Below are 25,648 nucleotides of genomic sequence, written 5' to 3' on the forward strand. Positions count from 1 at the left end.
CTTGCGATCCCTTGAATTTCATTAAATTTTCTAAACGTCACCAAAATTACTGAAATTCTGAACCTCTGAAGAAAGAGAAGTTCGGGGGAAGATATTACCTTCCCAAAATAGTCTGATCAAAACTGGTAATGACGCTATCACTTACCTAAAACATTTTGAAGAATCCAAGGATATCATAAGATGATCAGTTCATGCTTGACAAAGAAACCGATGAAGAGTAAAAAGACTTTTCTCATATTTCACATTTTTTTTAATATAAAAAAATCTACATTCCCAAAATAATCGAATGTGTAGGTAAGGACTCCAGTCAAAACTTTGAATTTTTTTCTTAAAACTATAGTTTCACATAAATATTTCGTTGTCGACAAGTCTTCATTGTCATAATAATTCGATTAAGGATGCTTCTTAAAGGAAAACTTGAACGACAACGAACTCAGCTATGTAACAACAATAATTCGTTGTACATACAGTCTGATGTGTATCGTTTGCCGATAGCACTACCTCAAATATTCATTTCTGAATTTGCAAAATATATACTAGCAATATGACACATTGTATGAATGGCGCCGCCATCCTCCTCACATCTACAGGCCCCATTCTTCTTTAATTAGACTAGACATTCGGTAGTTGTGCATGTCCTTATAACTTATCATCCTCGGATGACGACTATCAGTTCCGTCACATTCATAAAATCGATTCAACAGAATCTTATCGTTCTTCGACAGGCCCTGTTCTCGATATACCGGCACTTTTTTACCGTTAATTTTCGAAGTTATGACCGCCTTATCGTTAACACTGTCCGAATATGCTTCATACAACATGACCGAATCAAAGTCGAAGGGAGTTACATATTTCAACCATGGATTGAACTTGATGTGTTTCGCGTAGTCAGCTAAAATGTCGGCATCGCTTAAGTTTGTATTTTCTAAATGAATTGCGATGTATGTGTCTCGGTCGGAACGCTGATGATGATGATCAAATCCAATTGTATGAAGGAGTTCATGGAGTATTGTATCATGGATGTCGACATCCTGTTGGAATTAATTTTTCAGAGTGTGAACATCTGACTTAAACACGGTTAAAGATACTTTGATGTGAAACATTGTCTCCAACTGTTAGATTCATTTGCATTGATGTGATAATGTACGAAACTACCTTAACCATAGCACTGCTCCTAGCATTAACATAGAAAATATTCGAAGGTTGATGCAATGAAAATAGGTTCTACGATAGAGACAGATTTTCTTGGTGTCAACTAATCTAGTTGTCACGTACACGAATTTTGACGTCTGAAATACGAGTGTTAATGCTAGTAGCAGTGCTATGTGTTAAAAAATAATTTCTGCAACATCTAGTAGTAAAACCCAAGGCTGGCAGTTTTGCTCATAAAAAATATGAGCGACACCAACGCACCTCAAGCAAAAGTGCTTCGATTGACACCTGCCAAATAGAGTTCTATTTTGTATGCAATTTTGTCCCCACTCTTTTTACAGTGTCAAATTTTGTATGGAGCACTGTCAAGTTTCAGTACCCTATTTAAAGTACCACTTTTGCTTGAAGTGCGTTGGCGGCACTCATTAAGGCCTTGGTAAAATCACATCGTCTTTATCAACTTTTTGTTGTAGAACCGGTTCTGCAATGTTCTTCAAAGATTTGTGATTTTGTAAAATGATAGCTCTGACAAAGCGGCTCATTTTCTTTCACAACGGTTGAGACACTATCAAATTGATAAAAAAATCAACGGAAAAGTGCCGATATGAGAGTACAACTTACATAAAGCATGTCAACGCCAAGCCATAGAAACTGTTTTTCCAGATGGAGACAACCAAGATCCGACGAAGAAGACGATCTACGGAGAGTATCGCGTCCATCCATCATAATTTCACATAATCGCGTTATTTCATCAAAACAATTACCTGTCTGTGTAATCTTTCATTATCATCACATAATCGGAAAAGTTATGGCTTGGATCATGACGTACGAAGCGTATACAACTGGACACTTCAATCTCTGTCATCGCTAAAAATATTTTGCGCTTCTCATCGTCTGCAATTGTTAAAAGGTGTGTCGAATTGAGCTTTGTGTTTTATCTTACAAAAAGGCTTCAACCACTAACCGTTAAAATTTTCGTCAATTTGATAACCGATTCGACCATTTTTCCATTTATTGTCTTCAACAACAAAAGCATGATGGAGATTGAATCTGTCCCTTGGACTCAATTTGCTTATGCTACTCTCGTTATAATAAGCCAGACTGTCTAATAGCTTAGTATTCACCGTAGACACAATGCAAACATTAATCAAATTAATGAGAAAACAAACAAAAATTAGATTGAATTTGGAATTCATGTTTCCGATTAATATTGTGCGCTCTGCGCTCTTCTAAACACTCAGAGAAGGTGGACGGTCACAATTAAACTGATTGCAAGTAGTAGGTACGGCTGGAGATTATTTCAAAATGTACAATAGTTATTTGGGTCACGAGTGGTGAAAATGAACCTTGGGCGAACTTGAGATGGATTTTTTACTTTCGCACCATTTGGTCCAAATGACTTTTTGTTTGTACACCGAAAAATGTATTTCGCAAGAAAAAGAAAAAATAGCAGAATTATCGATGACACAGGAAATAAATATATTGGAAATAAATAATGAGAGAATCGTTCCAGCAACGTATTTCAAGCATGAATATGAATACTCTAAATCCGAACCGCGGTAAACCTTCCCAGAGCTCAAGGCCATTTTATCTGAGCGCCTTCTTGGAGTACATGGCAAAAATATAAATTTATTTAGAAATCGGTTAACTTATCTTACTCACGACTTTCTAGAGCCACTGTTTTTCCAGCGCCTTGGTTGGGCGCTTCTCCTCCTAAAACTCCTTAAAATCCTTTCAAAGGTGATCCTAAACCTTATTAAAAGAAGCTGGAGGCTTAAAAAATAATTGATGTGAACCGACGCATTATAAACAGGCTCCAGAACATAATTTTTAAACGGTCAAAAAGCCCCTTATTTTGGTCTTTGCCTTTGTTCTAGTGCCTGTTTATAGTTACATTGTATGAACATAACTCAGAGATTCTTCTTAACTTCTGAAACCAAACAATGATCTCCTAAAATCCTCCTTATCGGTATTGGGCATCAATAGGGAATGCCTAAAATACAGTGTTAAAAGAGAGTCGAAATGTTGACATATCACCCATCGAGCTCAGTTAAATTAAAGTAGTGACTATTCGCAGGCGCCTGCCAATAGCCAAATTATTACTAAATATGCTATTGGCTTGGCAGGCACCTGTCAATAGCATCTCCCTTATATAAAATGCTATTGGCAGGCGAACTTGCCTGCGAATAGTGTTTTCCATTTTACAGAGGGATTGGCGCCTGCCAATAGCATTTTTCCTTTTACAAAGACTATATGCAGGTGAAATGGCCTGCCAATAGCAACTACGACATCACGTAAAAATTTACGTCAGAAATCTTCATTTTATTAAGTATTTCAAAGTATTTCACAGTTTAAACTGTCCTCAAATTCAGCAACAGCTTGAGCTAGCTCTAGAATATATAATTTTAGTTTACAGGTCAGCCAATTGTTGTAGGTCAGATTTGTCAGATTTCAAATATACCACTTTGAAACTACCTCTCTTGTCTCTCATTCTATTGAATTTGGGAGTCTTTTCCAAAAAGTAGGCTAGTCATTGCGCTTCGAATCATTTAATAAAAAGATTAGTGATTCGTAAACTTCAACCGTCAACTCAAGCCTGGATTTACTTTTCACAGACAGACTGCTATCTCACTCAGCTGTCGACAAAAGCGGAAAAATAGGTCATGTACCTATAAGGCTAATGTTATATCCTTTATTACGACAATTATATCGTCGATATGCTAGTCATTTGTGAATGAAATTGCTTTCGGAGTGCAGCAGAGACCCTTTTCGATTAATTAATTTTCTTCCTCAAATTATGATGTCAGCACAGAACGATTTTTCCAAAAAGTAGGAGAAATTATGTGGAAATTATTCAGGCTAACAAATTGCACAAAAATTAGCTTCCAATGATATGACGACAGTGGAAATTACGAAGTGCAGAGCGAAATATAGAGTTGATAGAGATGAAATAGAGGAAACATTAAAACAATTTACATCGCGTCACATATTGCTTTTATTGTAAAAATACCAAAAATTCGCAAATTAAAGAATTTGCAGCACACAAAATTTAAAACTTAACTTAACACTCAGAACTTAAAATCTAGATTTTATAAATAGTAAATATTACTAAGGCTCACGATTCGATTACAATGACGTCACTACTTGTGGCGCCACAACTTTCCGTATAACGGCGGTATGTATGGCCGATATTCTGACAATCTGGAAGTACCAGGGTTTGCGTGTTGATATTTGATTGGTTGTTCCTCTTTATTTTTGGCCAAAATAGTATCATTCTCATCGACCAAATTCTCTTCTATCCGCCTGTCAACATGCAGTCTGTCCACTACACTGCTAGTCAAATTTATATTCTGCCCATCTTGCAGTCGTCCGTCAGTTTGACTTTCTTCGTCGATGTAATCCTCTTCATTGTCGCGAAATTCATCTTCATCTTCATTCTCATCTTTATCCGCTTCGTCGGTGACGTTGGTGACCAGATTGTTGGCATCGTCCGACTTCTCCACTATTTGAGTTAGTTCAACATCTTGTGGTACGTTCAGCTCGATATAATCTTTAGCTCGTTGTATTTCGTGAAAATTGACGATCTTTGGATATAGGATACCCAGGGCGGTTTCATAAAAAATTTTACTTTTTCTTTTGTCGACAGTATTACAGTCGTAGAATCGATTCAACAAAATTACGTCATATGGTGACAAACCACGATCGCGGTCTGATGACGGTATTCTTGACCCTTCAATTTTAGAAGTTATGACTGACTTATTGTTGGCACTGAAACCATCCTCATTGTACAGCATGACAGAATTGAAGTCGAATGGTGTCAAATACGTCATCCGCGAATCGAAACTAACTTTTGGTGCAAAATTCATCAAAATGTCCAATTCACTCAAATCTGTGTTTTCGTAGTGAATTTCGATGTAATTGTCTCGGTCGGAACGCTGATGATGATGGCCAAATCCAATTGTGTGAAATAATTCGTGAAGAATCGTTTGGTGGTCCTGTCGGAATTAACCTTTAGTTATAAAGTAGAAATGGTAAAATGTGTCAAGGCACACTGACAAAAAAGTTTCGAAAAACTCAGCTGTTACAGGTAACTTTGTCTCCAGGTAATCTACAATAGCTGCCACAGCTGTAGAGCCCCATACAAAAAACACAGCTGCGGCAGATAATGTAGATTACCTGGAGACAAAGTTACCTGCGACAGGTGAGTTTAGTTTGAGTAGTCTATTTAGATGCTTGAAGTGCGTTGCTCAAGATTTTGAAATTTGGTTATCGTTTCACGATACTTCAAAACGTTTTTCAACCGTTCTCTCATAAAACCGTTAGAGAAGAGAATATCCTTTCGACATTTTAGTTGTTCTGAACGTTGAACGTTTTGTGATATTGTAAAACATAGTCACTTTTGGCTTGGAAAAAACTAATCAACATGCTGACATACTCTCCGTTGAAAGACTTACATTAATCATGTCAATGCTAAGCGACAAAGCCTGTTCTCCCTTGTGTACGCAACCAAGTTCAGCTGAAGATGTAAATCTGCATGGGGGTGTATCGTTTTTCTTTTGTCATAATTGGGACACAGTCATGTAATGAAACACAAGTTTACCTATTAACATAATCTTTCGTTATCATCACATAATCCGGACCGTAGCTTGGATGATGAGCAGCAAACCGTACACAACTGAATAGTTCAATGTTATACATCGCTTCCAATATTTTATCGATTTCATCATCTGAAGTTTCGAAAAGAGAATTTGAATTTCCATTTATTTTCTGTTGGAGTGTTGGTGTGGTTTTACCGTTAAATTTTTTGTCAATTTTAAAATTGATTTGACCATCTTTCCATTTCGATCGTTCAATGACAAAGGAATGGTGAAGATTGAATATATCCTTATAGCTCAAGCCATATCTTTGTATTGCACTATCTGTATAATAGACAATGCTGTCTAAGAGATTAGCATTCACAGTGGACACATTGAAAATGTTAATTAAATTAATGACAACGCAAACAGAAATTAAGTTAAATTTGGAATTCATTTTTCCGCTTTATATTATGCGATCTACGCTATCCCAAACACTCGAATAAAGTGGATAGGTCACCTTCAAAATAATTGCGAGAGTGACGGTGAAAATTGGAGACTTTTCGTGACAAAAAAGTCTACAAACAAAAAATGCCTAGAGCCAATGCAGCTATGCGTTTTAGATTAGGATACAAATATACGAAAACGTAGTAGACAATTGAATCGTCGTTGGGCCGAAATTGAAAGAATAGTTTGGGACAAAATTCGTAATTTGGCCCCTCGGCATGGAAATTCGTATTTCTGTTCATTCAGGCTACAACTCGCGAAATTACCTAAAAGCTACCGTCCACTACAGATATATAATAGCACAGCACTGCTCCTAGCATCTCAAGTGTCAAATTTAGAGGCTTTAGTAATAAGAGCTAGCGCTTCATAACAAATCCGAAATTGTTTCAACATTTGATTTTGATTTCGTTCAATAAATAACGAATCACGTTCCCGTAATAAAATTGACACAGCTAGAAACGAAAAGTGACATCAACGCACAACTGGGAATGAAAAGTGACTGGAAACGTGATTCGCATCGTGAGAGAATCCTGAAATGACATAATGAAAAGTTGAGATTTCGAAATCGAAGTGCAACAATTACAGCGGCAATCCCATTGGTTCGTCATTTTTTCATATATTTTTGTGTGTGTGATACACTCACACTCGACATGAACTAGACACAAGCCACATTCAGTCCGTAATGGATGCCTATCGACAATAGTTGTAATCAAAGTTACAAATAAACCGTAATTTATGCCTATGAGAGGTAGTTGCATCAAGTAACTCGTAATATTGAATTAAATCTTAGAAAAACGCGGACCGAGAACACATAGAATAAGGATGTTCCCCAAATTGTGAGGAGATATCTGTAAGTTTAAATGATTTTAATTTACATTTGAGACACACATTTGTCATTCTCTCGCAATTTTCTCATTCTATTCAAATAATGCCGGCAATTGTGTTAAGGAAAATGGAGCCATCACATTGCAATTTCTGCATTTTCATTACTTTTTCAAACGAAATCAACATTTCCATGAAATTGATGGCCTCAAAGTGTTCAACTCTTCCGATTTTCTTTTTTCCAGTTGACACCGACAATATGCAATCGGATAATAAATATTCAATGCATCAACACCGTTCAGTTCATCCGTCAATTTCGAATGACTTACCGTCAACGTCCTCATCAAATGAGCAACAGGATGACCAACCACTGGATCCTCTAGATGAAGCAACCGCTATTCGACATTTATCGACCATTGACAAATTTATACGAAAGGTTAAGGGACAATCGATGCTGGATCGTTTGCCGGCTAACGGTCCCTTGAACGAACGTGCAGCTCAAACAAATTTAACCAGACCCGATCCATTGTACCAGACATACGAAGAATTTCTCATTAAAAATTTTGACGCGATAAAACATCTGAAATCGAGTAGCTCCATCGACTATCAGCAGATCGCCCAGCTTCGATAGCTCGAAATCGTCTGGTAGCCATGAAGAAGGCCGAACTGCTATATTAGAACGCTATTTCGATGAGATGAAGCGTGACATTCCCGCTAAATGGGAAATCACAAATGATGAATTGTCTGGATTGAGATATAGGTCAAGTAGTGGAATAAAAAGATAGAGTGCAAGCTGAGAGCTGTAAAAAATACGAAGCTAATGGTACGGATGCCATTCAGTGTCGGTGTATTTACTCAATGTTCAAAATATTTTCAATTGCCTGTAAGAGGCTGTACAGAAAATTTGTAGAATTAATTTCAAACCGAAGCTTTGGTTAGATTTGTAATTTTATTTGTTTTTATGGATCATTGAATACACCAATTAAACAACCAGAAATTGAAGCCAACTTATTTCTCGATCGAATATAATATATGGTCTTCAAGTCATTAGATGCAGCTGATGCACAGCACATTGGTCAATTAAGGAGAATTGTCTCTAATTTTGTGCAGAAATGAAAACCCTGAGTTAGGACGGTATTATTGATAGTCCATCATCTGTCTTACGGTCTTACCTACACTTAAAATGTAGTGAACGTGAATTTATCATTCAACCACGAATAGATGATTTGTGTAACATCAACACACTTCAAGCATAAGTGGTACTCTAAATAGAGTACTGAAAGTGTCAAGCACTGAAGCTTTCACATCGCTCAAACAGATAGTGCTATGGTCATACCAAATATAGTACTCTATTTGTTACCTGCCAATTAGGACTTGAAGAGCGTTGGTTTGCATGCATTTGGAGGTTTTATCTTCCAGATTGATATTAAATTGAAGCTTGGTCTCGTAACGTAACGAGTTACAATCAATGAAATAATAAAAGCAGGTATGGTCTACTGTCGGCCCAGAGATAAGATAGCCCACTTTCATAAGTTATTTTGACATAAACTGTGAATGCGTTGAAAACGAAACGACTGATCGGCCATACCCTAGCACTGCTTCTAGCATGAACATGGAAAATATTCAGAGGCGTTTCATTTGTAAAGGTAGATGAATTGTTTTGGTTGTATGAGTATTTGCAATACAAATAATCCTTAACTGTGAGGGTGACTCTTATCACTACAGCCCACAATGGGTCCACAAGAGGCCTACGTGCATATCTGTTTAAGCAATTGAACAGATGCCCTGTTTAATAAATAAAAAATATCACTACAGCCTCCAAATTTGACGCTTGTCATTTCAGTGTTCATGCTAGGAGCAGTGCTGTGGTCATACCTGATTTATACTTTCAGTGGATAGTTATTTGGAAAGAGGAAAGAGGAAAGAAACTTGGAAATTTTAACATGGAAAAGTATGCAGCCAGAGCGAAACAAGGAATCGAGTTATTTGTTAACGAGGAAATTTTAACAGAGGGTAAAGAATGCAGCTAGAGCGCAACAAGAAATTTTCTATTTTTTCCTTTGGTACATAAAGTACTTTGCATGATAAAGACGTCAAAGTAAGTGTTGTAAACTTTATAAGTAAACTGTTCGTGGCAACAGGAAATGCTCTTTCTAGCACTAACCGTGACTTAAGTCAAATAAAGACGCTACTTTTGGCAATGTAATTTAATTTCTGTTAAACTTTCAAATAACGATCCACAGAAAATCCTCAGAATTGATCATTTTAGTTTGATTTGATTTTACTCTTATTCTTGGCTACTTACTTAAATTGACTCTAATCTAGAAGCTAGAAAATTGACAGTTAAGGAATATTAAAACACGTCCACTGATTCACTGTTCTCTTTAATGGAAAAAATAATTGGAAAAATTACAAATTAAAATAATTTACAAAATTCAACTATTCTAATCGAATCGTTAAAATTTTTCTAACGGTTTCAGATCAAAAATATTTATGGTCGTGATTCGATTACGATTACATGTGTGTGACGTCAAAGATATCAGTAATTGCTGCAATGGTGAATGTTTCATGTTAGAATTTCTATAGTTCTGATGTGTTTTCTGTGTACAATCCTTTTACCATCCATTTCATGTCTCCCACCAGCACGATCCATTCCTATTGTTAGTCAAATTTGCATCCTTCGCACCGTGTAACTGTCCGTCTATTTGATTATCTTCTTGGTGCAACTGTTTCTTCGTTTGAATTGGTATTCTGCACATGTTGCAATTGTCTGTTTGTTGGCTTTCCTCTTTATATCCGTGCTTACTGTCGATTTCATCGACTTCGTTGATGGTAAAATTTGGATCGTGCACACCATCCGACAGTTCGTATATTTGATTTTCTTCAACATCTTGCGGTTCGTTCTTCTCGATATATTCTTTAGCTAGTTGTATTTCATGATAATTAACGACCCACGGGTAGAGGATCTCAATATCGTTTTCATAAAAAATTTTACTTTTTGCTCTGTCGACATTTTGGCAGTCATAGAATCGATTCAACAAAATAACGTCATAATTCGACAAGCCGCGATTGCGGTCTACGGGTGACGGTATTCTTGCCCCTTTCTTTTTGGAAGTTATGACTGGCTCACTGTTGATACTAAAATCGTGTTCACTAAACAACAACACAGAATCGAAGTCGAACGGTGTCAAATACTTCACCAGCGGATCGAACCTAATTAGTTGCACATAGTTCGCTAAAATACTGGATTCACTTAAATTTGTATTTTCTAAATGAATCGTAATGTAAATGTCACGGTCGGAACGCCTATGATGGTGATCGAATCCAATTGTGTGAAGTAGTTGACGAAGAATCGTTGTGTGTTCCTGGGAATTTAGAATTAATTTAGAGATTAACTTCGAGAACTGTTGAAATAACCAATGGTTGAATCGGCAATCATTTAATTGTTCTCGCTATAGATTCGAGATTGAAAAGCTGTTTGCTGTTTTGTGAAACGACAACTGTGAGCAGTGATTTTCGTTCTAATTATAGACAGTGTTGAACAGCCATCACACAATTACACCAATACAGAGCTCGGAATAGGTCAACAACCGTGGTCGATTGCGGTTAAAAATGACTCAACCTGAAAGTTCAGGTCAGGTAATATCATTAAGACAAACGTGACATAAACCTGATTTATCCCAACCTGAACATGCCAAATTAACCTGAAATTTTCGAACAAATTTTCTGCTAAATTCAGAGAAATGATAACAGATGGCGTTGCTACCTACCGCGTCACCAGCTGGGCCATCTGTTATCGTTTCTCTGGGTAAACCGGGAACCTAATCAACCTATTGACAAAGGCAAAATTAATCACATGACGTTAAGATCAAAACAGGTACGAGTATTTGGTCGGATTTAGGTTCCGAGCCAGTTCCGAGCTACTGAATGGTGATAATTTTGTAGATTTGTAAAATAGCACTTTTTGACTACTCGAAACAATTTTGTGACCTCAACAAACCACAATTAATCGCAACATAATTTGTGAAAGACTTACGTCTAAACTGCCAGGTGTAAGCTCTATAAGCTGTTCTCCCCAATGACAATAACCGAGGTCAGATGAAGCTGAAAATCTACATGAAGATAGAACGTTTTTTTTCCCATCATAATTAACATAGGAATGCAACACAAGTTTACCTGTTAGTATAATCTTTCTTTATCATCACATAATCAGGACCGTCGCTTGAATCATGAGCCGTAAACCGTATACAACTGGACCTTTCAATTTCATACATCGCTGCCAATATTTTATCAATTTCATAATCTGTCCGTAATTAAAGAGACATGCTAAATTGCAGTTTATGTTTGTGTGGCGCAAATTAATGGTCGTTGGTGTGTTATACCGTTAAAATTTTTGTCAATTTTAAAATTGATTTGACCATCCTTCCATTTGAACACTTCTTCGACGAATCCATGGTGAAGGTTATATATGTCCTTGGAACTCATTTTGCTTACATCATTCTCGTGATAATAAACAGAGTTATCTAATACATTAGCATCCACGGTAGACACATTGCAAACAATAATTGAGTTGACAATAAAACACACAAAAATTACTTTCAGTTGGGAATCCATTTTTCAATGTTCACCGCACAATAGTGAAGAATCAACTAAAACACTAAAATAGAATCTCAAGGTCTGCATATGGAACAGCCACAATCATACAAAGAATTTCTTGAAAGTTGACAGGAACTCTACACAAAATTTGTCATTGTGTGTTCCCTGTTTGTGTTGACTCACTGTTCTCTATTCTCGATCTTACTATCAATTACAAATACATTATAGTCATTTGTATAGCAAGGGATAAAAAGTTGAGTTCTCATGTGAATGTTGTGTTGATATGAGACACAGTCGAGGTAAATAAGCACACGAAAAAGTGACTTTTGACAATGGATTTTAGATGCTAGCGTCGAAAACCGTACTTTTCACGTTTCCAACACTACTTTCGACGCCCGCAGCATGTAAAATCCATTACATAGCTCGGGATAAAAATAAAAAATTCTAATTTCTTTGTGTTTATTGACCTCGGATCATCAAAATTCATTAGAAAAATGAATTTTTCAACTTCTTATTACTAGAAAATGGAGAAAAATGTCATTATTGCCGATGGTAAAGTCCAAGGTAAATATAGTGAGGAGGCGGTGTAGCACATAACTTTGATGCCACTGACATCTTTTTTTTAAAATGTTTGACTATGATTTAATTGTCTTTTCACAAAATATTTTTGCTATCTCACAACAGATGACTCGAGTTTCTATTCCATTTTTTGCTTTTAACGAAGGGAGGAGATGGCGTTTGTATCGAACTTTCGTGCCACCGCACATCTGATTCGGTTATATATGGCATTACCTCCACACTATATTTACCTTGGGTAAAGTTACCAATTATGTAGCAAGTAGCAAGCATTCAGACGCGCGGCCTAGCACATAAGTTCGATGCCACTGACATCTTTTTTTTTTAAATGGTTGACTTGGTATTTCACAAAACTATTTTCATTATCTGACAACAGATGGCCGCGACTTTCTATTCCATTTTTTGCTTTTAACGAAAGATGAGATGGCATTTGTATCGAACTTTCGTGCCACCGCACATCTTGATTCGGTTATATATGGCATTACCTCCTTACTATATTTACCTTGAATATAATTTACTGTTACAGTCTTTAACATTTAAAAGGTCTCACTGTCATATTTTTATGGGAATTTCATTGTGTTATTGCAAATTAACACGACATTCTACAAAAAAATGACAGTGAGACTTTTTAAATGTCTGCAAAGTTCGAATGACGTGGAATGACTTTACCATTAAAAATTCCAGGTTTTGGAAATTGTTCCCTATTTTACCTTTGCCTTCCAATACTACATTTGGTCTCTAATTAACTATTATATAAATGTCGTTGATTTTATTAGCTACGTAGCGAACTGACATTGCTGCTGGTTTAAGATGGGATTCCAGAGCCGGATTAAGGTTTTCAGCGCCACGGGGCTATTAGTTTTCGAGCGCCAATTACAAAAACATGGCTTTTATTTTTCGTGAACGTATTAAACGTATTAAAAATAATATTATTGTCGATATCCTGACAATATCCTAACGATCGGTTCGGAGGAATGGTAATAAGAACGTAAACTGGGTTGTAACATTCTGTAGCCTAGCTAAGTTTTACTTCGGTCGTAAATAAATATCTTGACTGAAAGTCATGGGTCTGACGGATAATAAACACTCTAAAATGATTGTCATACTTTGTTCATTCCTATAAAACGATAACTTAAGTAATTTGCCACGGATTTCCAATTTTTTTTAAAAATAAAATTAAAATTAATTAAATTTTTGAGGGTAATTTTCGAAGATAGGTTAAGACGGATGGGCGATGCGATCTCTATGATACTCCCAAAAGAATTTTTGTCTCGTCTATTGATAAGAAGATAACTTGAGAATTTCCATTTTTTTATCGTCAGGTTAAGTTTGAAGATAAGCTAAAAAGGAACGGGTGATCTCTATGATATTCTCAAAAGAATTTTCGTCTCGAGTAATTCTGAATGTATTTCCAAAAAAGTTTTTGAATCGAGAGGACTGAAATTTCTGAGGCTAGGTTCGTTAATGGAAAGTATTGGAGTAATAATCCAGAATTCATTTCGAAAAGATTTTTTTTGAGTGATTTCGTGGTAAGCTGTTTGTAAAAAAAATTGAACGAGTTTCATTTTTGTTCAAAACATAAGCAAGAAATCTTCTTCGTATTTTCGTTACTTTAAGAATTCGTGACTTGAACTTATCATCTTATGGGATTTTATACACGCAGCTCTCAAGTTACGAATATTTATGGTTACGATAACATGAGAATCGATGGACAGTTTTATGATACAACAATCGATATAACGATATAACAGCCGCAAAAATTGATTGAAAAATTCAGTCAGTGAAAGGACCTGACCTACCCGTAAGGTGGGCCTAGTTTTTTTCATTTTGCTGATATTCGTTTAAAACTAACTGAAAGGAAGGAGAAAGTAACCGCGAGCGAAGCGAGCAAAGAATTTGTAGATTCTTTACATCAAGAAACTTTCAAGACTATACACGGTGAGCTTGAAAAAAGTCTAAATAAAAAAGTCGTTGTATACGAAATTTTTTTGTGGATAATTATTTAGGACCATGCGACGAGTTAATATCAATTATTAACAAAAAAAGTTAACGGTACTTTTTTGAGAAAAGTCAATTTGAAAATATTGTCAACCCTACTGAAACTTTTTGACTTGTGAAAGTCAATATATTTTGATGCCACATTCACCACTCGATAGCCTCACGTCTTACCTTTGCAACGACACCTCATTTGCTATGACCCGAACTGCATAGACCATGCTATTAGAGCTGACCCACCAATAACTGGTCCTACTCAAAATGTTATTTAATTGATCAAGAAAGTAACTTTTCTTTGGATTTGCGTTTTTTTTTTGTACAATACGTTAAATATGTTTGATTATATATCCATTACTGTTGCTTGCCCGTTTACGATTGAGCAATTCTCAGTGGAAGTTCCCAAGTGCCTAAAACATTTTGTCGAATATTGTGACGCCAATGTGTTTTTAAACCGTTAGTGTGGGCACGTAGTTGATGTGAGCCTTTACAATCACATTAGTGCGCAAAAAACAGTGTTCAGAACGAGCGTGGTAAATTTCTGCCATTTTTTTCAAATATCGGTAAAAGTAGTTCATTTTAATGAAACCAGTAAACTAAACACGATTCATTATTAATTTTCCAGCGCCACTTTTATCCAGCGCCAAGGGGCTAAGCCCCTAAAGCCCATCGTGTTAATCCGGATCTGTGGGATTCACTTCAAACTACAGATGCGCTAAATCTAGATATACGCTAATAAATATTCACGTCACCAGAGCCGGATTAACCCATGGGCAAAGTGGGCCCGGCCCAGGGCGCTGGGAAAATAGGGGCGCTTAGAAATTAAATTTTCTCGACAATGTAATCATTTCACGTTCAACATAAGTCATGCACAAATCAACGTCGATTAAAAAAAATTCGCGCTCGCTTCGCTTGCGTCTGTACATTACATTCTTGGGGTAAATGTGAGCTACAAGAAATGCATATATACATCTAACTTTATATTTTTGAATAATACACGCACATCGACTAACCCAAGGTTGTTCGTATTTGGTTATTTAGAGCGTTTTTATGATGGTCCTGCTTTAGAAAAGTTGAACTTTGAGGCTTCTGGCTGAAGACACTATAAATAATTTTCAATAACCATTCCATTGCTTCATTTTTGTCAGCTGCCGGTGATAGTCGGATGATGGAAAGCTTTTAGCTCATGAGGAATTTTCGAAAATTTTGTAAATTCCTCATGATCTGAAACCTGCTCATGATCGCCGGACAACGGGAGTTTGGAACAAATAAAGCAGCTGGAAAAGCTGCAGAACAAATCCGTTTCCGCCCATTGAAAATTGTTCATGGCATATATTCGCGATTTTTTTTTGTCGAAATCCAAGGCCAATTACCTAAATTTCAAGATCTAACACTTTCAGAGTAAAGACAAAGGATCATTCTAGAGTGCCCTAAACTTCAATACTTTTGGGATCCCGAGTCCTAGATCCTTGAAATTGCTTCAACGCAAGTCGTTTTTTCCGAATCATGACCTTACCCAACGCACTGCTCCGTTAGGAGCAGTATCACAAATATTGTGTCAAAAATTCACGTTTTTTCTCTAACGATCTTCCAAGGGAAGTGAAAAGTGAGAATAATGAGAGGACATTCGAGTGTAAATCGAAAGAACACCTGAATGAAACTATAGAATTGTGATGTAAATTTGAATTGTAGTGTTCATTTTTCAATGTCTGTGATTATGGAACTTTGTATTTGAAAATAGCTATTTGCTAAATAAATTTGTTTGATTTGATTTGTTCTTCAAAAAAATTGTTTCGGATTCATTCTACAAACTTCAAACTTAAAATCCCGAAAAATACGAGCGAAACCTTTTTATAACTTTACTTGATTTTTGTTTGTGGGAAAGTTTTGCGAATTAATCACGAAAACTCTGGTTATATCATATATCTCTCATTCATATATGGTTATTTGTTATCATAATCTTGCCACCTCGCCTCGCTCGCCGTTTCTAACTACACATTACTTAGAAAATAATATTCTTGAGGAAATGTTGAAAACATTTTATTTGATTTGGTTGACAATGTAGGAAACAATTTCTTTAATAAATTTTTCATGCGGCGCTGCAAGGCTCGTTGCCCCGCTGTAAATGCTAATCCGGCCCTGCACGTCACTACAAGTAGCGCAATGTAAATGAGTTCTTCTTATCTAGATTGTAAAATGTTAAGCACCGCCGACATGACACAAGGTAAATATATTTCACCTCGATTTCGTTCTTTCCCCGATTAATATTCGAAACAGGTCAGACTTTCCTTCATCTGTACCTGCAGTTGTTCATTATTCATAAACCTGAACTGAAATGAGAGAACCTTAACCGATCTAAAATTGAGTGTTTTCCAGAAAAAAACCACAAATTTCAGGTATACCTTACAAATTGTCACGTTAGGTCGGATCAATTCAAAAAAAAAAAAAATGATAATGAGGTTGGCTTGATTTATTCTAAGCTTTATAATTGGTATAAACAATGAAGAAGTCTGAATGGAGTGTCAAATCAAACGAATGTTTTAAAAATCGCAGAAATTATTTGTTTAATAAAATCATTTGAATAAAATCACCTGAATTTGCATTCAGAATTGGTGCATTGGTATAGATGACATTTTTGTCAATGGCGTGAGTGAGTTAATTTTTCATTGAGTTTTGCTGTATATTGATATATTGATATTGCTCTTTAATTTTCCATTTCTTGTACATACCATTTACCTAGCAGTTGGTGGGAGGTTTCATTCAACAGTGTCACCGATTTTTTTTAGCTCTCCGTTTACCTTTTAGCAATGAAAAGTGGGAGGAGCTTCCATTGTTCACTTTGCACTTACTGGTGTTTTAACAATGAGAAGTGGGAGGAGCTTCCATCGTTCGTAAACGGATACATAAACAGCTTAAGCGCGTTAAACATTCAGTTATAAGTTAGAAGTCAGTCGAGATAGTTAATTTGCAGCGAATAAAATTCAAAATTCGAATCGACTACCATGAATCCCAACTTCTATGTGGAGCTCAGTGATGATGTGAAAAATAATGTTAACAGTGTCAATGCTAACTTCTATACGGAAACCAGATCGAATCCCAATTTCTATGTGGAAGATAATGCTTACGGTAAGTTCTCATTGTTTTAAAACTACAATTTTATGCCGACTTATCTAATCGCATTTCGTTGTTTGGATCAATTAATTCGAGATTCGAAAAAGGGCTTAATATTTGATACAAATTTCACAAATTATCACACTAAATTACACCAATTTCCAATAATGTTCACGGATTTTCATTTTTTATTAAACCGTTAAATTTCACTTTTTCACTTTTTTTTCGGGGCTTATTCGAAATGATGAAAACACAGTGGAGCTACCAATTCGTTTGTCAGAATAGTATTAGACCACTAACTGTCAAGTCACGAATCTTAAATTCACGAGAATCCTCGTACTGAGCTCCTAATTTAACTTGAAAGGGAATTTCACATAAAAAAGTAAAGTAAATAAGTCTTAGCGAATGATGTACTTACCACGAAAAGAAAAATGTACAGTCCAACATACAGGCAAATTTATTTCATGTTTCAACGGATTGCCTTTCTTCTTACGTAGACGATTCAATAACTTTTTCCTGTGGTGACCGATGCAGCATACTCGGAAAATTCAAATTCAAACTAGTCGCGGAATCGTCTAAGAATCGTCGAATCGTCTGGAGAATAACATTATAGACGCTTTCATGAGAACTGTGTTTAGAATTTTCTATATTCGACTAGCAATAAACTGTAGCGGAGAATGAGCCCTGACTGATATTTTTCATTCGTGTTTTCCTATTTTTAATCAATGAATCTCTCCATTTTGACATGCCCTTAGTGCATATTTTCTATGACTTTTAAAAGTCTAGTCCTTCAAAATAAAAATCTTCGAATTTTCAATGTTTTCTATTTTTACCAATATAAAATTTAAATCTGAGTAAAAAATGTTTAAAAGTGATTAAACCGTTACCGGTTTTTTACATCTGACAAAAAAGGCAACTATCTGCAGGAGGATTAATTCACTTTATAAAAAACGCTTCATTTTCAACGTGAAAATTGGAATTGAAATTGAAATTGAAGTATATCGTGGAATAAATTTTATTGCTTGCCCCAAGCGAAAATTGATTCTTACATATCAATTTGGCCCCTGCGAAAATGGTCGATTACATGAGGGATATTTGTGTGACACTATCGTCAAGGAATCTCTATTTTCGCGGGGTGCACAGTCATTCACGTAAAACGAGTTTTCGCGGGGTGCAGCCAGATGAAGCAGAATGCATCATCTGAAATATTTAATGCCTTCCAACAGAAAAAAAGAAAATAATTATTGATGTTTTGTGTTTTTGAACACAAATTTTCCAGTGGCGTGAGTTGAATGTCGCAAAAGCATTTGAATTATTTCGAAAAGAAAATCACAAAACTGAAAGTGTCAGCCATTTTTTGCTCCAGCAATAAATTCAATGTTTGTAATGAACACATGGCAAACACTTTTAGTTGCGTATTTTTCACTTATATTCGAGAACACTAAACACTTTGCTTATGTTAGACATTATTCACTTCACTTCACTGCAAAATTTTTATTCTAAATAACGAAAACAACAAAATTAATGCATTATCCTGAAACGGAAAAACAATTCAGTGACAAGCCGACTGTTGTGACCGTTGTGACGTGTATTGAGATTACTGCTGTAACAATACCAACATAACATTAGTGTTGTTTTCGGGATTTTTTTCTTCGTAGACGTGTGAGCCAATTTCGGAGGGTTCGGCGGTATACTAGATTCGTTGTTACTGCGTTAAGGAATTGATATGTAAGAATCAATTTTCGCTTGGACAAGCAATAAAATAGAATACAGTGCAAGCTGCTGCCATGATTCATTACTTGGGGAAACAATTTTGAAACTCGCAACTCACGCGTGTGTGTTTAAGCGGCTCGGTTTGAAAACTGTTACTTTGACGCGGGTAGTTACATACCTCGCCTTCGGCTCGGATATGCAAACTCTACCCTTGTCAAAATAACAGTTTTCAAACCTTGGCGCTTAAACACACACTTGTGAGTTGCTCGTATCTCAAAATTGTTCCCCCATGTAATGAATCATTTTCGCAGCATGCACTGTAACCTACTATTACTCAGATTTACGTTTTACATCGAATAAAGAGATAAAACAAAATTCGGTTTCTCAGTCGATTCAACGGCGTAACGTTCGTACTCGAACTACTTGATAAGGTACAGGGAGAATGATTGAAAAGAAGTTAGGAAATATAAAAGTACCATCTTCAAAGATCCCTTTGTTGTCATTCGTGCAGCTCGTCAATCATCTTTTTAATGAATACATCGCGATCGAATCGAACACTAAATTCACGTGAAAAACGAGAATATAGAGGTAGTTATTTCCTTATTACATCGTTTCTTTCACATACAACAAGACAACTAAAACATATTTTAAAGATTTGCTCGATCAGTTCAAGAGCAGTGGTAGCTCCTCACTTTCTTCTGAAGCTCTGAGGCATTGCGAAACTGACGGTCCAAAATCTAAAGACACACTCAAAGACGCGTGTGGAAATTTTGTTTTCTTCCCGGTATCCGAGTCAAATTTCCCGGTATCTAAAATGGTAAATTTGATTTTTCGCCACATATTTTTCAAGTTTTTTTCGATTTCCCGGTATCTAAAGAATTTTTCTGAAAACTTCCCGGTATCCAGGATACCGCGGATAGCGTGAATTTCCACACGCGCTCAAAGAATGAGAGTTGTTCAATTATCACACTCAAGGTTTTTAGCATTTTTTTAGCTAAAAAAAAGTTTTCTAATATTAGGCCCAACATTACGCTATAAATCACTTACTTTGCAAAATTCTCGCCGGAAATGTAACTAATTTTGTCCCAATTTCTTTTGTTCTTTCAGATCATCACTTCACGCCGGATTCTTCGCCATCGTGCTCGACGAAAACATCAATGCATGAAAATGTTGGACAGTCAACATCAGTGACTGAGGCACGAAATGGGATCACACATTCGATGAAAGAAAAATCTTCCTCTTCGAAACCGGAACGGGAACCGGAAGTATCGCGTCGTAATTTGATTAAAATCAGGCCCATCAAATACAATTGCGAGTCTCCACCCTTGATGAGACCAGTACAAGTGTTAGTCAAAGCCAAGAACGCACAATCGAATAACAACCATCAAGATATGGGACATCGTCAGTCAACATTAATGACTGATGCATCAGTTATCGCACAATGGGGGAGAGATAATTCTACGTCATCGCCATTGATGAAACCTGCACAACAACCGCATCGTAATGTAGTTACAGCCAAGAACGCCAAATCGAATAGCATTCATTCAATGCACCACAATATGGGATTTAAACTTAATTCAGCAACAATAAGTGAGGCACTAAATGGGATCACACATTCGGTGAGACATATTTCCACGTCTTCGCCACTGGAAGCGGAACAAGTATCGCATCGCAATTTGGTTGAAACAAAGTCCGACGAATCCAATAGCTCGTCTTTACGTTTGGCGAATGTGGTACATCGATTGCAGAGTAGTTTAGGTAAAGCCAAGCACAGCAAATCGAATCGCACTCATACTATGCATCACACTATGGCGCATAAGCTTCAATCCTCATTAATGTCTGAGGCATTAAATGGGATCACCCATTCGGTGAGACATAATTCCACGTCTTCGCCACTGGAAGCGGAACAAGTATCGCATCGCAATTTGGTTGAAACAAAGTCCGACGAATCCAATAGCTCGTCTTTACGTTTGACGAAATTGGTACATCGATTGCAGAGTAGTTTAGTTAAAGCCAAGCACAGCAAATCGAATAGCACTCATACTATGCATCACACTATGGCGCATAAGCTTCAATCCTCATTAATGTTTGAGGCATTAAATGGGCTCACACATTCGGTGAGACATAATTCCACGTCTTCACCATTGATGAAAGTGGTATCGCATCGTAATTTAATTATAGCCAAAAACGAACGCCAAGAAGAAGGTCATCAAGCTATTGGATATGACCTTCAAAATTATTCGTCGAACAACGATTTGTCGGTCGGACATGGTGTTAAAGAAGAGTTTAATGAGTTCGTGAATTATCGGCCTGCGAGTTCGAATTCTTTGAATAATAAGTCCTACGAGTTAAAGAGGCTCGAAAATAATGTTGCAAGCAGAAAAGCCAGAATTAATCGTAAAAAGAGGGAAGATGAACTTTCAAGAAAAGCAACAGAAGCGAAAGAGCTAAATGATCAAATTCACGCTGAATTGGATGGAAAATATGAAGAATTGTCGGAATTGATGTATTTAATAGCATTGCTTGATGGTAAAGTGGAACCAGCAGAAGATGATTTGTCGGATGAGTCAAAAAGTTGTGTCCGTTGTGACTCATTGAATTTTTTGTAAAAAATTCCAATACAAAGAATTAATTTTCAATTTCTTCGAAATAAAATACAAAACTCTTTTGTTTACTTAATTAACATACATTTTATTAATTAAGTCAACTCTCCATCATTTACCTTATAAAAAAATTTGTAAAACACCGATAAAGCTACAGAAATTGACACCAACTTGGTCGAATGACTTTTATTGATCAAATGTATTTTTCAATTTATTTATTTATTTATTCCGATGAATTCAAATAACAATTTACAAGTATATAAATAAGTTCGTTGTTTCATTTTATAAATCAATTCAACTAAACCGAAGTATTTTTAGATATTGACCGCTAGATTTTCTAGCCAGTTTATTGCTCGGCCGCTGATGTGGCTTAATTCGTCTATTGAACCCTCGAACCGATGAATTACACAGTGACGTACGATCAATTGTTTGGGGTTGACCACATTCGCATAATGGTGACGAAACCAGTCCCCATTTGTGCATCATATAAGCACAACAGCCATGGCCTGTTCTGACACGATTTAGACGGGACCAAAGTCTTCGTGGCTATTCGGCTCCTTCTATTTCGGTAGTAGGGTCGTCTATGAGATCTCGATTCGACACATCCGAAGCAGTCCACCACTGTTTCCATCTCGTTTTCAGGTTTTCAAGTTCTTGGAAGTTTCGATAGAAATTCCAAAACGGTTTGCGAGACTTGAGTCTTGGTATGGCTGGAGCCGATTGGATGTCGTTGTTGATGGGTAGCCTTGGGTGGTCGCGAATTTTTATGCATTCTCTTATTGCCGATTGTTCCCTCATAATTGCTGCCGGGGTGATGTTGCTCAGCGCATATATCCATGGTATTGGTGTTGAGTGGACGGTTCCAGTGATGATTCGCATTGCAACGTTGATCTGTGTGTCGATGAGTTTGGCGTGTGCACTTCGCATCCAGATCGGTGAGCAATAATCGGCGATGGGCAAGATCATTGCTTTTGTAGTTATGCGGAGTGTTTTAGCTGAGCAGCCCCATGATGTTCCTGTGAGCTTTTGAACGACATTGATACGAGATCTTAATCTGCTTCGGATACTTTCAATGTTTCGGCGGTAAGTCAGCGAACGGTCCAGATATACTCCGAGATATTTTGGGAATTTTAATTTATAAAAATTTAAAGTGTCGTTTTCGTAAGTTTATTTACTTCGGCTTCGCAGAGCAAAATTCACACGAAAATTCTAATATGAGAAAAGCCCTCGGACCTTTTACCAGAGATATAAAATTGCTTCACTGGTACAGTAATCTACTGTTAAATGCGTCGAAAAATTTGCTTTTCACGTTTAGATCACTACTCTCGACGTCCTCAGCATGTAGCATGATTCAAGCAATAAGTAAAGGTTGATATTGTTCCTGTTTGTAGACTGAAACGCAAAAAATAGGGCAAATTTCTTATGTGGTTTGAATAGTGTATATCGATGAGGCGACATAACGACACGGTCAATATCGTCAGTAACGATATTATCGTTTTTTAGACGATAGTATCGTCCAAAAAACGATAGTATCGTTTTTTAGACGATACTATCGTCTAAAAAACGATATTATCGTCCAAAAAAATTTCATCCAGGACGATAATATCGTCTACAATTATAAATTTTAAAATATTTTCAGGACGATATTATCGTTTTCTTGACGATATTATCGTTTTCTTGACGATATTATCGTTTAAAAAAACGATAATATCGTTTTTAAACGATAATATCGTTTTTTTGACGATAATATCGTCCTGGATGAAAATATCCGCTGGACGATATTATCGTTATTTTCTTTTTCTGAACAAATTTATCGTTATTTTGGACGATATTATCGTCCTGGGCGATAATTTTTGAGACGATAATATCGTTCTGGACGATAGTATCATCCAGAACGATAATATCGTTTTTAATTAATTTATTTTTTTAAATTTGAGACGATAATATCGTCCAGGACGATAATATCGTTTTTAATTTATTTAAAATAAAAATTCTAGACGATAATATCGTCCTGGGCGATATTATCGTTCTGGATGGTTGTTGAAGACGAAACACAAAATCTTGTAGATAAACACCTTTTTATAGACGGCAAATATATATTAAAAATTGGTTCATTTGGTTCGGTAAATTTAAATTTTATATAGAAAAATTACACAGACTAATTATGAGACGATGCGAGAAAAAAAAATTAACTCCTAAGTTCCGACACCGTTCCGGCGCCCGGCTCGCATTGCGTCCGATGGGCCGGATCGGCGTGTTAAAACGCTTTTATGTACAATCAAAGTTGGTATTCATTTCGTAAAAAGATGAATTATTTAGGGACGAACTAAACGCCTTTTTTAAACACTAATGTGTAGGTGATTTCCTCTGACAATTGTTTTTCGATATTTTGGAAGAGAATTTGGGTCTTGCTGCACCTCTGAGTAAAATTGAGATCTGGACAATATTACCACCCAAAACTAAACGATAATATCGTTCTGGGCGATATTATCGTTTTTTTAAACGATAGTATCGTCCTGGACGATATTATCGGTTAAAAAAACGATAATATCGCCCAGGACGATATTATCGTTTTGGACGATATTATCGTACAGAAAACGAAAATATCCATTAGATTTTCTAGAACGGTAATGTCGTCCAGAAAATGATAATATCGTTTTTTGAACGATAATATCGACAAGAAAACGATACTATCGTCCAGACAATATTTTAGAATTTTTCAATTTAGACGATATTATCGTCCTGGATGAAAATTTTTTGGACGATAATATCGTTTTTTTGGACGATAGTATCGTCTAAAAAACGATAATATCGATTTTGAGACGATACTATCGTCCAAAAAACGATATTATCGTTTTTTTGGACGATACTATCGTCTAAAAAACGATAATATATTATCGTTTTTTAGACGATAGTATCGTTTTTTAGACGATAGTATCGTTTTTTAGACGATAGTATCGTTTTTTAGACGATAGTATCGTTTTTTAGACGATAGTATCGTCCAAAAAAACAATAATATCGTTCCTGACGGTGTGGAAATGTCCCGCCACCTGTATATCGTCCGATACACTACACCGTCTTAGTCGGTGACGGGACATAACTACACGATCATTATCCACTCGGATAACAGCACGACAGAGTAAATGCCGTGATAACAGCATTTTCTTATATTACACAACTCAGCGTCATAATGTGCCGAATTTGCAAACTTCGGATGCATATGTCGGATAAATCGGTGTATGAATCTCAGTGCTAAGTAATACTCACGACGTTTATCACATCTAGATTCTAATAAAGTACGTTGCACTCGATGTCATAATGGTTACTTAAGCCATTGAGTGCGCTCTAGATGTGTAGACCGTGTGTCATAATGCACATCCTGAGCCTAATAAAGTACATACGTTGCTCTGAGATTCATAAATATTGTTTGTATGTATTGAAGTTTGTATGTAAAATGACACTTAACAAAAACAAAATTCTTAATTTTCACACTATATGTTTATCAATGAAAGTAGATACATTTAATTTCATTGATGTTTATAACATTTGGTGTCACCCGCCTTTGTGGTTGTCTCAACCTGTTCTTTCAGAACTTTGGTTTTTACTGCACACGAATGCGTCATACCATTTCACCTAATGATGTTTTAATAACCGATGACAACATCATAGCTCTTTTGAATTGTTAAAAATGCAAACTAGAGTTACGCAGGTCATGTTAGATAGAAAATTTTTAGGGATGTTACTCGTGGCAGATTAGGCAAATTGAAATTTATTATGCACAAGAATGCAAGTTAAAATGTGGGATACTTAGACAGATTATACCTACACTCGTAGGCTCATATGAGCGTAATAAACACCTTGGCACCGAGATTCATACAACGATTTATGCGACAAAGTCCCCTAAAAATTTTGTATTTTATGATGCTGCGTTGCATAAATAACTATTTCCCCTCTCTCTTGCGCGGTTTTTTATTCATCAATAATACCGCGGTTTTTCGGAGA

General features: G+C 36.3%; 2 protein-coding genes and 1 long non-coding RNA gene across 6 annotated transcripts; 1 reads left to right on the forward strand and 2 right to left on the reverse strand.

The window, feature by feature from the left end:
* Nucleotides 1-234: 234 nt before the first annotated feature.
* Nucleotides 235-2,587, reverse strand: LOC119066715 (astacin-like metalloprotease toxin 5). Its single transcript, XM_037169327.1, has 4 exons — nt 2,117-2,587; nt 1,917-2,046; nt 1,774-1,849; nt 235-1,031 (listed from the first exon to the last, which is right to left on the reverse strand). Exons 1-4 carry the CDS (start codon nt 2,346-2,348, stop codon nt 585-587), a joined length of 885 nt encoding a protein of 294 aa, XP_037025222.1. The 5' UTR covers nt 2,349-2,587; the 3' UTR covers nt 235-584.
* A 1,540-nt stretch (nt 2,588-4,127) lies between these two features.
* On the reverse strand, nt 4,128-11,730 carry LOC119066714 (zinc metalloproteinase nas-6-like). 4 transcript variants are annotated; one of them, XM_037169323.1, is made up of 4 exons: nt 11,438-11,712; nt 5,753-5,879; nt 5,607-5,682; nt 4,128-5,147 (listed from the first exon to the last, which is right to left on the reverse strand). In XM_037169323.1, exons 1-4 carry the CDS (start codon nt 11,667-11,669, stop codon nt 4,293-4,295), a joined length of 1,290 nt encoding a protein of 429 aa, XP_037025218.1. In that variant the 5' UTR covers nt 11,670-11,712; the 3' UTR covers nt 4,128-4,292. The 4 variants fall into 4 exon arrangements, with proteins under 4 accessions (XP_037025218.1, XP_037025219.1, XP_037025217.1 ...); XM_037169324.1 differs by lacking the exon at nt 5,753-5,879 and adding an exon at nt 11,232-11,358; XM_037169322.1 differs by lacking the exon at nt 11,438-11,712 and adding an exon at nt 5,946-6,340.
* LOC119066716 lies at nt 6,787-8,052 on the forward strand. Its single transcript, XR_005085788.1, has 2 exons — nt 6,787-7,083; nt 7,301-8,052. It is a non-coding gene; the product is annotated as an uncharacterized LOC119066716 (long non-coding RNA).
* Nucleotides 11,731-25,648: the final 13,918 nt, after the last annotated feature.

This window comes from Bradysia coprophila, chromosome IV (assembly GCF_014529535.1).
Source record: "Bradysia coprophila strain Holo2 chromosome IV, BU_Bcop_v1, whole genome shotgun sequence".
In the NCBI taxonomy this organism is placed as follows: domain Eukaryota; kingdom Metazoa; phylum Arthropoda; class Insecta; order Diptera; family Sciaridae; genus Bradysia; species Bradysia coprophila.

Bases quoted from the DNA above. Each gene is read 5' to 3' on its own strand.
- LOC119066715 (XM_037169327.1), bottom strand. From the start codon at position 2,348: ATGAATTCCAAATTCAATCTAATTTTTGTTTGTTTTCTCATTAATTTG. The intron at 1,850-1,916 runs GTAATTGTTTTG...TACTCTCCGTAG, and splicing joins ATGAAAGATTACACAGACAG to ATCGTCTTCTTCGTCGGATC. The intron at 1,032-1,773 runs GTAAGTTGTACT...TAATTCCAACAG, and splicing joins TTGGCGTTGACATGCTTTAT to GATGTCGACATCCATGATAC.
- LOC119066714 (XM_037169322.1), bottom strand. From the start codon at position 6,183: ATGAATTCCAAATTTAACTTAATTTCTGTTTGCGTTGTCATTAATTTA. The intron at 5,880-5,945 runs GTAAAACCACAC...TCGAAACTTCAG, and splicing joins AATTGACAAAAAATTTAACG to ATGATGAAATCGATAAAATA. The intron at 5,683-5,752 runs GTAAACTTGTGT...ACCCCCATGCAG, and splicing joins ACGAAAGATTATGTTAATAG to ATTTACATCTTCAGCTGAAC.